The sequence below is a fragment of the Lampris incognitus genome, chromosome 11 (assembly GCF_029633865.1).
Source record: "Lampris incognitus isolate fLamInc1 chromosome 11, fLamInc1.hap2, whole genome shotgun sequence".
In the NCBI taxonomy this organism is placed as follows: Eukaryota; Metazoa; Chordata; class Actinopteri; order Lampriformes; family Lampridae; genus Lampris; species Lampris incognitus.
In genome coordinates, this window is record NC_079221.1 from 8038767 (window position 1) to 8052540 (window position 13774).

Genomic DNA, 13774 nt, shown 5'->3' on the forward strand with positions numbered 1-13774 from the left:
TCACCACATTATCGGGGGGCGTGGACGTCTAAGTATTTTAATTACCGCTACGGACGGGGAGAATCTGTTTGACTGTCAACTCGCAGCAGTGGAATGACGGTATACCGGAAAGCTTCGTGAGCCCCCCCCCCCCCCCCCCCGAATAAGCGGGGTTACAGATAAGCCAACGCACACAGACACCGTCTGAATCCGAGCAAGAGCGGCGAGCGGCCCTTCAGGAGGCCCTGAATTGTGTGCAAAAAAATTTTTTTTTTTTAAATGTCTGTACAGAATATCTCCTTTCTTTCCACGAGCACATTTTCAATAGCGGATTTAATTAAGCGTGTGTGAGAGTTTGTTTGGAGAGACTGGCGAGCAGCGCCGTAATAAAAGCTCTGTCATCCCGCCAGAGAGTCAAAACAACATGCTGTTAAATACACAGATCACATTTCTGTGCTTCAACTCCTCGCTGCAACGCACAATTTGTCTACACGTTTCATTTTTTTTTTTCTTTTAAGGACTGTATAGGTACATGGCCAGCGGATTAGCCCTGATGCGGAGGCGAATCTATAACGCTTCTTAGCCTTGGGAAACCAGATTCCTGGTATAATTTGTTTTCGCTGGTTGCAGTTGTACCGCAGCACAAACTTGTTTTCTCGTAATGCATTTTGAATTTCTGTAAACTTTATTAAGCTAGCGACGGTAAAGCCAAGACGGCATGCCATCTTTATTACCTGTGTGCTTTTGTTTTGTTTTGTTTTGTTTTGTTTTGTTGGGGGGGGGGGGTTCGTTTGTGTATTAATGACAGACTGTCACGCCATTGGTTTAGGGAAGGGTACTTGTTCCCGAGATAGTGTGTTTCTGACTGAAGTGCGTGGAGCTGATTCCCAGCAGAGCCTTTGAAGTCAGAAATGGAGTGGAATCGAGCGTAATGCCCCCGGGGTCCCATTTGGTATTTGGGGGGAAAATAAACGCACGCCAAGCCTCGTCTTGTGCGACTGATTCTTTACATGCACGTCCGGGAAAGGTGCCAGTAATGTCTCTACAGCTTCATGACAGGTATTCAGGGCTGAGCTGGTCCGCAAAGGGTGGCGAGCGCTTGCGTAATCCGCCACGGCTCAAGCGAAACTCGCCCGTCGTACGGCGGGGGCCGTGTGCGGTGCAGTCGTTTCCAGGGGAAGCGAATAAGGGGTTAAACACTTACCGAGCATTACATCATTTCGAGACATTTCATCCTTAAATCGATTTCCCCCCCCCCCACTTCACGCTGTCAGAGTTCTCGTTTCAAAGGGAAGACAGAAAGTCTATTTCATAATCAAAACAGAGTTTTCCTCTCTGCCCTGAACGTGCTGCACAGACGGGGATCGGGGGGGGGGAAGGAGTGATCAGAAATAATGCCTTGGAAACAGATGGATGCTCGAATTCCCTGCTTCCGGCAGGAGGAATTATCCTTGATATCTGTGTCATGGATTTTAATTACAGTTTGACGGACAAGAAAGATGGAGATTTTTCCTGTTTAACATCCAAGGATGTTGGGTAGCACTCAGCAATTTCAAAAAGGACAGGGACAGTGCCTCATTTCCACCAGTTTATGTTGGCCATCAAAACATGCTAACGTTTCGGCCTACTGCTACAGGCCTTCATCAGAGCATGAGTGTAACTAACGGCATGGGATTTATATAGGGCTTCATAGTGGTCACATGATACAGGACATGAAATGGTCACATGACAGGTCAGCAAGGTCACATGCAAAGGTTACATGGTCACATGACAGGTCAGCAAGGTCAAATGCAAAAGTTACATGACAGAGATCGTTAAAGGTCACATGACAGACCAACAAAAAGGTAAAAAAGTTCCTGTGTGAGATTTTATTTTCAGAACCAAATTATCAATCTTCTTATCTCTGCTTTTTCTTTCTTTCTTTTTTTTTTGGATTGTCCCCGTTTTTCTCCGCAATTGTACCCGGCCAATTACCGCACTCTTCCGAGCCGTCCCGGTCGCTGCTCCACCCCCTCTGCCGATCTGGGGAGAGCTGCAGACTTACCACATGCCTCCTCCCATACATGTGGAGTCGCCAGCCTCTTTTCACCTGACAGTGAGGAGTTTCACCAGGGGGATGTAGCGCGTGGGAGGATCACGCTGTTCCCCCCAGTTCTACCTCCCTCCCTCCCCCCGAACAGGCACCCCGACCGACCAGAGGAGGTGCTAGTGCAGCGACCAGGACACATACCCACATCCGGCTTCCCACCCGCAGACACGGCCAATTGAGACTCTAGGGATGCCTTTCCAAGCCGGAGGCAACACGGGGATTCGAACCGGCGATGCCCGTGTTGGTAGGCAATGGAATAGACCACTGCACTACCCGGACGCCATCTCTGCTTTTTCAATAAGCTTGCTCTTCGTTTGTGTTCCAGAGGTACTCTCTAAAAAGAACAAAAACAAATCTCCATAAAAGCCCTTCTTTTGCCTCAGTGTAAATTGCTCTCTCTTTCCAAAGCTCGCACTTCAGCTGCTCATGGTATCCCTTGCGCACTGTCCTGATTTATGACATCTTCAAATTTCACAATCTGGGGACAAATTGGTCTTCTCAAAAATGCACGAGCATAGCCGAGGAGCTCCGTATTAGATGGAAATGAATTCCCGATGTTGCAACATGAGAGAATGCGGGCACGGCCGTGTGTCACTGTGGATTAGGGCGATGCCATGTTTTATGACCTGCAATACTGTTACTAATTTGGGGACATTTGATATGGCGCATTTCATTAGAAGCGACACAAACAGAGCAGCACCCAGCGCAGTTTCCCTCGGCCGGGGTTTCTGCGTTTGAGGTGACAAAGACACACGGCCTGCTGAATGGTTTGGATAAGCATCTCCTCTAGCTAAAGGAACAAAAGAATTGTGAGGCAAAACAGGCCAACATGCCAAAATACTCTTAAAGAGGCATGAACTGGCAAGTCCCCGATCTCCACATCTTGAGAAATAATCACTCCCTTCTGGATGTGTTTATGAGGGCAGAGGGGCCTGGGCTATGACGCCTGTACAATATATACTGGGGAAGAAGCGTACGGTGCAGCTGATCGGAGCCTCTTTGCCTCGGAGCGAGCCAAGCCTCGCAAAGGAGACACGGTGCTGTTGTCGTTTCCCGAGCACAGAGCTGACGAAGGCCGTGTCCACACTAAACCAGAGACACCGGAAAACACCTTTTTCCACGTCGAAGACGGGTCAAGCGTTTCCCGTCCGTGGCTTCTTCGGATCGTTTTTGAGGAGTTCGCCGTCCACACTGAAACGGCAAAAAATTTTGAGAAAAAAAAAAAAACGACCTCTAAGCGACAACATACTGGTGCTTTTGCACGTTTTCGCCCATTTACTACACATCTCGTACACTTTACATTACTGCCCACCATTTTCCAAAGTATACCGTAGTGTTTTCGATTGTTGGCCCTGTGTGACGGCCTGGCGGCCTGTCCAGGGTGTCTCCCCGCCCGCCGCCCAGTGACTGCTGGGATAGGCTCCAGCGTCTCCACGACCCTGAGAGCAGGATAAGCGGTTTGGATAATGGATGGATGGATGGATGAACGCGTATTTGTTACCTTCTAGGCAGCCATTGTTTTTTTTTTTGTTTTTTTTTTATTGATTTCAGTATGGTGTGAAAATCAACTTGCAAAAATTCTAACTTTGTTTGTGGGGCGTCCGGGTAACGTAGCGGTGTATTCCGTTGCCTACCAACACAGGGAGCGATGGTTCGAATCCCCGTCTTACCTCCGGCTTGGTCGGGCACCCTGACAAACACAATCAGCCGTGTCTGCGGGTGGGAAGCCGGATGTGGGTATGTGTCCTGGTCGCTGCACTAGCGCCTTCTCCAGTTGGTCGGGGTGCCTGTTCGGGGGGGAGGGGGAACTGGGAGGAATAGCATGATTCTCCCACGCGCTACTTCCCCCTGGTGAGACTCCTCACTGTCAGGTGAAAAGAAGCGGCCGGTGACTCCACATGCATCGGAGGAGGCATGTGGTACGGCCCTCCCCGGATCAACAGAGCAGGTGGAGCAGCGACCGGGACGGCTCAGAGAGCGAGGTGATCGGCCAGGTACAATTTGGGGGGGGGCGGCTTTGTTTGTGATAATCTATCACAGTGAACATTTTGCTGCCTTGAATTTTGGTCAATGTGACACAGTGGGTGAGAACTCTTCTTTACTCACCACTTGTCCTTTACATGTTCATCTTACACATTACACCCCGTTATATTCTACATGTATTCATCTTGCTATATGTACCATTGTAACATGGCATCACTTACTATCCCCGGTTTGTTTGTGCTGGCATTGTTGTAGTTCACATTGCAGCACGTAAGTAGATTAAAGCAAACATACAGCCGTAAGTTAGTCTCAATTACCTTTATTATGTCGCAGGTTTGAACTTTGTTTAATAGTTTGTTCCTTAGCTTATGCTCACCACTTTTGGTACTGTTTGGGCAGGGGCCGCGCAACACCTCCTGATTTTTATGGTATTGGTAGTGCCGACATCACTGGGCCAGACCAAGTGGACGGGTTTTCTTTTCTGTTGGAATGTTTCTTTTGTTTTGTTTGATGCATTCTAGAGTACCGTGTGAGGATTACCTACCCTTTATAGAGCAATTAGGTAATGTAAACGAGCTTGTAAACGAGTCCAAGAATGTTATTGGATTTCCTTGTATTAAGGTTACTGCGTAGGGCACCCTTCTATGTTATGGTACTGGCTGAAGCAGTCTAGGTGTGGATTGATCAGACATGGGCAACTGGTGGCCCGCGGGCCACATCCAGCCCCCGTCCTCACTCAGTACGGCCTGCGGGTCAATTTCCTACTATCAATAAATTGTTGGTTTCACGGGCGTTGGAAGCAAGCGGGCCATTTGACCACATTTGAACCGGATCCCAATTGTAATTATACTGTTTACTGACAGAGGGCGCTCCCTCGAAACACAAGAGGGCTGGAGCCAAGCAACTGCTTGCTCATGGTCTCATCTTGGTCTCGGCAGGCCTCTTCCGCAACAACACGCGACAAGGTGAGCCATGAATATATTTTTATGGAATTCAAAGGCAAACCTATGTGTTTAGTGTGCCTGGAAACGAAATCAGCCATGAAGGATTTCAACTTGAGTTGCCACTACAATACCATGCACAAAGACAAGTATGGCATGTACACCGGAGGTGCCAGAGCCGCTATCATTGCTGACTTGAAAGGAAAAACACACCGACAGCAGAGCCTTTTTACCAAAGCCACGTCTACACAGGAGTCCTCTCTCGAGGCGTCTTATGCTGTTTCCCTTGAGCTTGCTAAAGCAAAGAAGCCCTTGTCAGGTGGAGAAACAGTGACGCTATGTGCAGTGGAGATGGCTAAAGCTTTTGGAGCTGAGAACATGGCTAAGAACTTTGAAACGGTCTCTCTGTCGAGGGAAGGCTAAAAACAAGTCATGCATGACTGCAAGTACTTCTCCTTAGCGTTGGATGAGAGTACAGATGTGGTGGATGTTAGCCAGCTTCTCATTTACACAAGAGCCATTGACAGTTCATTTGAAGTGCACGAGGAGTTATTGAAATTGGTGTCTTTGCATGACACTACCGAGGGCAAGCATGTTTTCAACACCGTTAAAAGTGTTGTCAGTGAGCATGGGGGCTTTGACAAGCTTTCAGCTGTTGTTACCGATGGTGCACAATCAATGCGGGGAAGATGGACTGGATTCACCGGGCTCCTCAAACAGAGCGGCATTGACTCCTATATATTGCACTGCATCATACATCAGGTGGGTAACGTTATTGCTAGCTAGCTATTAATATATGGTTATGAGTGTGGTTTTTCTTTGTGAGAATTTTTCCCATTTCATTTGGATTTTACCGGAGGCCCTCTGTGCCAAGACAATGAACTTCAGCCATGTTATGGATTTAGTTACCAAGGCTACCAGTCTCATTCGAGGGGGGAACAGGTCTCTCAATCATAGGAAGTAAGTGAGTGCTGCTTATGGGGATTTACAGATGCACACTGAGATCAGATGGATGAGCCGCGGGAAGTGCTTGGAGAGGTGTTTTGTGCAGCGCACTGAAATCCCAGTGCTCTTGGAGGACAGCATTCGATGTGATACAAGTGCTCACTGCAGTAAACTCAGGGATACTGATTTTCTCTGCGACATGGCCTTCCTTGCGGATATTACCTCGCATCTTAATCACCTTAATATGCAGTTGCAGGGAAGAGGCCAAACTGTGTTGGATCTCTATACACACATGAACATGAATGCATTTAAGCATAAATTAGCCCTGTTCAAAGAAGGCTTTTCCTCCGACCATCCAAATTTGGCGCACTTTCCCGCCTGTGAAGAGACGTGCAAAGATGTCCCCGAATGTGAGAAAACATTTCTCAAGTACAGAGCAGACATAGAAACACTGCAGCAGCAGTTCAAGGAACACTTAGATTGCCACGCAAAGCAGCCGCGAATTGCATTATTCACTGGCCCCCTCTCTGCTGCTGTCAGCGGAGCAACCCCCAGAGCTGCAGCTTGAACTTTGCGAACTACCTTCAGACCCCTTCTTTCAAGCAAAGTGCAACGAGAGAGGAATTTCATTTTGGAGACTACTACCAGAGTCCCGCTTTCCACTCCTCAGGGATTTTGCACTCTCAGTGGCCAGCATATTTGGGAGCAATTACAACTGCGAGAGCAGCTTCTCAACAATGAAGCACATCAAGTCAAAAGAGAGAAACAGACTGACAGATGAAACTGTTCCACATCATGCAGATTGGATGCACAAACGTTGACATTCAGTCTTTTGTACGCCAGCAGGAGAGGCCACAAGTATCTCATTAAGACACAACTTTATCCTGATCCACCTGGGGACGCTAGACTAGGAAAGTGCTATATAAATCAGAATGCATGTTTATTTGAAACCTGTCATGGAATGGGAGTGCAGAGTACTGTACTACAAACATGAATTTTAGTAGTCGCACTTAGTGTGAATGTCAACTTGTACGATTATTGAATGGTGGTTTTTGAGACCCCATTGCACTGAAATAATGTGGAATGTGGACGTTTTGTTTCTGTGTTAAGCTCATTAAATAGAACTTCTACTACTTTCAGCTGCTCCCATTAGGGGTCGCCACAGCGGATCATCCGTTTCCATCTCTTCCTGTCCTCTGCGTCTTCCTCTGTCACGCCAGCCATCTGCATGTCCTCCCTCACCACATCCATAAACCTCCTCTTTGGCCTTCCTCTATTCCTCTTCCCTGGCAGCTCCATATTCAGCATCCTTCTTCCAATATACCGGGCATCTCTCCTCCACATATGTCCAAACCATCTCAGTCTTGCCTCTCTTGCTTTGTCTCCAAACCGTCCAACCTGAGCTGTCCCTCTCATATAATCGTTCCTAATCCTGTCCTTCTTTGTCACTACCAGGGAAAATCTCAGCATCTTCAACTCTGCCACCTCCAGCTCCGCCTCCTGTCTTTTCGTCAGTGCCACCGTCTCCAAACCATATAACATAGCTGGTCTCACAACCATCTTATAAGCCTTCCCTTTAACTCTTGCTGGTACCCTTCTGTCGCAAAGCACTCCTGACACTCTTCTCCATCTACTCCACCCTGCCTGCCCTCTCTTCTTCACCTCTCTCCTGCACTCCCTGTTACTTTGGACAGTTGACGCCAAGTATTTAAGCTCATTAAATAGAAATGTTGGTATAACAAACTTGGATTACCGGTATATTATTTTACTCTTTTCATTAAATTAGAAGCTATAATTGGTTAATTGGGTGATGGGGTTACAGTATCCCACCGGTGGACGTGCACAGTCACAATCTGGCCCTCTGGTAGTGAGGATGACATTTTTGTGGCGCTCTCTATCATCAGAGTTGCCAATCCCTGCCCTGTGTAGTCTGCTGGGTTTCGCCGCTTGGATGCTGTCCTAAACACGTAGCTATTGTTTGATTTGCTGTGAGTTAATTTTCTGAGTTCTTCGCCTTGTGTTTTTTGGTGGTTTGCCCCGAAGTTACACATGTAATGGATAGCACTGTAAATAAATATCACCTCGGGGAAATTAAGATTTCTGCTGAGTCTGCCTACCTACCACCTTCCTCGACATCCGAGCCGGATTTTTCTGCACCAAGTTACGTTATCATTGCGTAATAATGCAGTTAAGAGCCTCAAGAACCTCTTAAATCAATCTGCACCTTCAACTGCATTATTCCATTGTGATAACACAACTTCGTCCAAAACTAAAGGTGATTAAATGTTTACTTTGTTTGATATATTACGTATCTCAAGTCTCTGCGAGTTAATTTTCATAGTGTACTTAATCAATGGAAACCAATCGCTGCCTGGAAGTTTGGATAAACACATTTTAAAACCCAAAAACATTACGGCGAAAGTGGTTGGCAGTAATGTCAAGTACACACGATTAGTAATAAATTGAGTTAAAACATGCACAAAAAAGAGTACATGGTCCTTTATACTCCGATCAGCCGAAACATTAAAACCACCTGAGGCCGCCACCGTTGACATGAAGGGGTGTACTTGTTCTGCAATGATGCTTGGGTAGGTGGTACATGTGAAAGTAACATCCACCTGAATGCCAGGACCCAAGGTTTCCCAGCAGAACATTGCCCAGAGCATCACGCTGCCTCCGCCGGCTTGCCTTCTTACCCCCACAGTGCATCCTGGTGCCATCTCTTCCCCCGGTAAACAACGCAGACACACACCCGGCCGTCCACATGATGTAAAAGAAAACATGATTAGCAGACCAGCCCACCTTCTTCCACTGCTCCATGGTCCAGTTCTGATGCTCACGTGCCCATTGTAGGTGCTTTTGGTGGTGGACAGGGGTCATCATGGGCACTCTGACCAGTCTGCAACTACACAGCCCCATACACAGCAAGCTGTGATGCAGTGCGTTCTGACACCTGTCTGTCATAGCCAGCATTACCTTTTCAGCAATTTGAGCTACAGCAGTTCTTCTGTGGGATCGGACCAGATGGGCTAGCCTTCGCTTCCCACGCGCATCAGCGAGCCTTAGGCGCCCATGACCCTGTCGCTGGTTCACCAGTTGCCCTTCCTTGGACCACTTTTGGTAGATACTGACCACTGCATACCAGAAATACCCCACAAGACCTGCCATTTTGGAGATGTTCTGACCCAGTCGTCTAGCCATCACAATTTGACCCTTGTCAAACCTGCTCAGATCCTTACACTCGCCCGTTTTTCCTGCTTCCAACACATCAACTTCAAGAACCGACCGTTCGCTTGCTGCCTAATATATCCCACCCCTTGACAGGCGCCATTGTAACGAGATAATCACTGTTACTCACTGACCTGTCAGTGGTTTTAATGTTCTGGCTGATCGGTGTATCTCCTCTATTGGCCAGGCTCAGGCGACCTGAGCCTGCAGCTTTACCTGACAACGTATGACTCTCATATGTTGAAAACCTGCATTTTCCCCCCGTCCACTACAATGTGGAAGACATAATTTAAAAAAAAAAGATATGTTTTTGGAGGCAAAAGACACCGGATAAAGTGTGGCTGGAAGGCCAAAACGGCGGGGGGAAAAAATGCGTTTTCCAAAACTTCCATGTTAGGGTGGACATGCCAAACATCCAAGTTGTCTGTCATTAAGGGCTTGAAATGTATCATGGAGATGAGGAGCTTGAATTCAGCCGGGGCAATATCTCAAAACCTAATCTAATAAATCTTATTCCAAAGGTAGCAGATGGCCTTAGTGACAATATTTCAAACAAATTACCTCCCTATCCACGAAGCGAGGGGGAAAAAATTCATCATCCATTGTTTCCCTTTACGGCCGTGGATGTATATACATCATAGGTATCCTGCACATGTGCTTCTGATCACATCATAACAGGCCAGCATACATTTGCCTTTTCTTTTTTTTTCTTTTTTCTTTTTTGTCTCCTCGAAAATCGTTTATCCTTGCGTGAGCTTATGTAAGTTTTACAGTAAAAGAGAATATCTGTCCCCTGGCACAGAGGGGGTTGTTTTGTCCAACGAAAGAAAGCCGAGAGCCGAGTCCAGCACCTTCGCGAGCACATCGCCGCTGCCCAGTGAAACGCTTGTTCGGATTCAGACGGCTGGGGCCGAGGGGGCCGGGGCCGAGGGGGCGGGGGCCGAGGAGGCGGGGGCCGAGGAGGCCGGGGGCCGAGGAGACTGGACGCCCCGCGGCACGCAATCGCCTTTCAGAGCAGCCTTGGACGCACGCTTTCATAACAGAGAGCGATGTGAAATCGTAGGCCGCATGAAAGAAGGAGAGAAAAAAACACGAAGAAGAAGAAGAAGAAAAAAACCCAATCAGCCGATATGCCATCTTAACTCTGTGCAAAGTCGATTTGAAAAGCGTTATACGCTGCGTAAGACGAGATGGATGTCGGAGCAGAGAAAGAAGAAGTTGTCGTCGGCGTAGTGCACGTCATTTGAGCGGAAGGCTGTTTGTTTACAAGTTACCGCAGGATTAGGACGGGACCAATTTATTCCTTAGCTGAGGTTCGAATAAGTCCGTGTCAATCCCGGGATGTGTGCGTTTTGTCCAGCCCGCTCTGCAGCAGCAGCAGCAGCAGCAGCCCTTTCAAGCTGACGGCGATGGCGAGAGCACATGACATGGAGGGGATTTGCGTTTCCCTTTCATGATTGCTGTGGCATTGTTTACGTCTAAGCTTCGGCATCCTCTGAGGAGCTCTGTGGAAGCCAGGAATGTGTTTGTTTGTCGGAGGCCCATTCATAATAGATCCATATTTCAAAACAAAGGAAAACCATCAAAGCGTTTATTATAATTATTACATTCTAGTCGGCGCGTCCTCTTTGCATTGTGTTGCAACGTGTCTCAGAAACGTGGGGGATCAAACGAGAACCGAGGGCTGATGTTCTTAATGTGGCAGAATTGTGAATTCTAATACTGCACATCCAGCGCGCTGTGCACCGAGCGGAGCCCGTGATGAATCTGCGGTGTTGTCTGAGCCCACGTACTTTGTAATCGCTGCTGAGTTCCTGATTCATTTCTTCTCTGGCCTGATCTGCATTTGGTTGGAATCGGCTGCGAGTCGGGACCGGAGAGCTGCAGCAACCTTGCTCCTCGGAGAGACAAAGAAGATTTTATGTGTCTCCGCAAGCTTGTTAAGGAGCAAAGAAGAATGTCAAGGAAGGGAACACATGTGGATATACCATTCCCGGAGGACGGTCCCAAAACTTTAAGAGACCAGTGTTGCTCAATGGGGCTTTGCCAGAATTTCATGAATGGCCGTTGCTATCGATGTATCTTATTAAATATGAAGAGTTTATTACAAGCTGTGCCAGTGATCTGGGATGCCGTAAAAAACTTTCCTGGAACACAACTCGGAAGTGCAATAAAAGCGTATTTGTTATTGTTAATGTTGGGAGACTGCTATTGTGCACCGGGCCATTGACTCTGCCATTGGTGAACGCTATCTGTCCACTGGAAGCCAACCAAAGTTTAGGTGATGATTTATACCTTACACATTACCTCATTGCTGTAAATCAAAAGGTCAACAAATGGGTTTTGTTGCAAACAGAGTTCACGTTTTAGTCCCATTCCATGGCAGAACAACAGCACAGCCTGGATCAGTGATGCCCAGTTATGTCCCACGAAGGGCTGTAGTGCTGTCCTGGTTGTCAGTACATCCCATATACTTATAGTATGTACAGTCACCATTGGCCGTGTCTGCGGGTGGGAAGCCGGATGTGGGGTATGCGTCCTAGTCTCTGCACTAGCACCTCCTCTCGTCAGTCGGGGGCGCCTGTTCGGGGGGGAGGGGGAACAGCGTGATCCTCCCACGCGCTACATCCCCCTGGTGAAACTCCTCACTGTCAGGTGAAAAGAAGCGGCTGGCGACTCCACGTGTATGGGAGGAGGCATGTGGTAGTCTGCAGCCCTCCCCGGATCAGCAGAGGTGGTGAAGCAGGACAGCTCGGAAGAGTGGGGTAATTGGCCAGATACAATTGGGGAGAAAGAAAAGGGGGGGGGGGGTAGTACAGAATGCAGTATGCACCATGTACTACTTGGTGGACTCACATCCGAGCAGAAGTGACCTTTCATAAGGAACTTGGTCACCTCAGAAGAACTTTATCACTTTCGCTTCACCCGTTTTGATTTAGCCTCGACTCTTTTTGACACCGATGGTGTAACCTGCAATGCTAAAAACATACTTTTGTCGTTAAATTGTTAAAAAATACATTGGATTTTGCTGATGCTGGCTGCCACCTTTCTCGCTTTGCTGCCCGCCATATTGCTTTGGGAGCTTCTCCCCAGGCCCGCCATTTCTATAGAAACAACAATAACAAGGGTACAAATAACTATGAGACAGGTTTATTCGTTTAGTGACCATAAATTCCACACTACAATTTCCATCTGTACAATATGCATAGAGACACATCACATACTAAATTTGCATATTTGCATATGCATATGAATTTGCATCATCCATTATCCAAAGCGCTTATCCTGCTCTCAGGGTCACGGGGATGCTGGGGAGACACCCTGGACAGGCCGCCAGGCCATCACAGGGCGTAAATTTGCATCATGTATACTACAATTTGCATACTATTAGTATGTAGAATGAACCCAACACAAAACGAGCCGATTTCACTCGTTAACACGCCTTCAGCCAGATAGGGGAGGACTAATTAGTGAACCAATAGTGTAGTGTTTGGGTGATTTTGAGACCTACATACATACACGTGGCCCTCCATGGCACATGATTGAGTGCCGCTGGCCCAGGTAGTGTAAAGCAGCGGAGGTTGGGGGCCGGTGTAATGGAATCCAAGTTACGGTCTATTTTTGTTTGGATTTACCTCCGTTTGCGGCCCACGTCTAGAACATTTCCCGTGCTGACATTTACAAGGCCCGTGATGAATGTGGATGGCTGTAACAGGCCTCGTCGTCTTGCATGGAAGTCGCTCTGGTTAGGCTGTATTGTCGGCCTGTCGGCTGTCTGCACTCGTCTCGGTACATCCTTACAGGTCTCTGTGGAGGAGGCCTGGTGACAAGACATCCCCGCCTCTGACTGGAGCCGTGGCTGAATCCCGCCTCGCGGCACACACCACACCACACCACACCACACCACACACACGACTCCTCACTCCAATTAGCCATCTCATTTACCGGCCGGGCCCCTTGACCACGTGAAGAGGAGGTGCAGCGGTCGTGCGACGGGCAACCGCAGCTTTGGTGTGGAAATAAATAAAAGTCATCGCTCAGCGAACTTCCCCGTTGCCGCCGAGCGTCTCGCGCCGGGCAGGCGACGTTGATGGTAATCGGTTGCCGTGTGAGGGTGTTGCCTCGCGTCATTTGTGATGCGCCTCTCATTTGGCTCTCAAGGTGAGATCACGAAGCAGGCCGAGAATCGGGAGAGCATCAGACATTCCGAGTGTCTCTGGAACTCATTTTCCCCGGGTGTCGGGAAGTCTGTCGTGAGGTGTGGCCGGGGGGGGGGGGGGTGGTGATGATGGGGGGGGGGGGCACCACTTGAATGGCCACAGCCGACAGCAAATCTATCTACTCCGCCTAACTGTCCCGTCCTCCATGCAACTTTTCAGCGATGGCTGGAAAGTGGGAAGTGCTTTGACCCCGAGGGCGAGGCGGTGCGGAACATGTGCAAGCCATTTGTTGGGAATAAATGGAGGGACGATCTTATGACGTGTCGCCGCAGCTGCTCTGGGGTTTCGCCGCCGGCTTTGAGGAAGCGGCTCTCTCGAGGCAAGAAGTGTCAGGCTTCTAACTGTCACCGCAAAGACCTCTGGGCCTTTTTATGTGGAGCGTCGAGGCC

The 13774-nt window shown here is 48.4% G+C and overlaps 1 protein-coding gene across 1 annotated transcript in view; it reads left to right on the top strand.

Moving 5' to 3' along the window:
• Positions 1 to 10591, top strand: part of LOC130121001 (anosmin-1) — an 87032-nt gene extending 76441 nt beyond the window's left edge. The window contains 2 exon segments of the mRNA XM_056289832.1: positions 9939 to 10224; positions 10526 to 10591. Of these exon segments, the coding sequence (XP_056145807.1) occupies positions 9939 to 10224; positions 10526 to 10591 (352 nt within the window).
• Positions 10592 to 13774: the final 3183 nt, after the last annotated feature.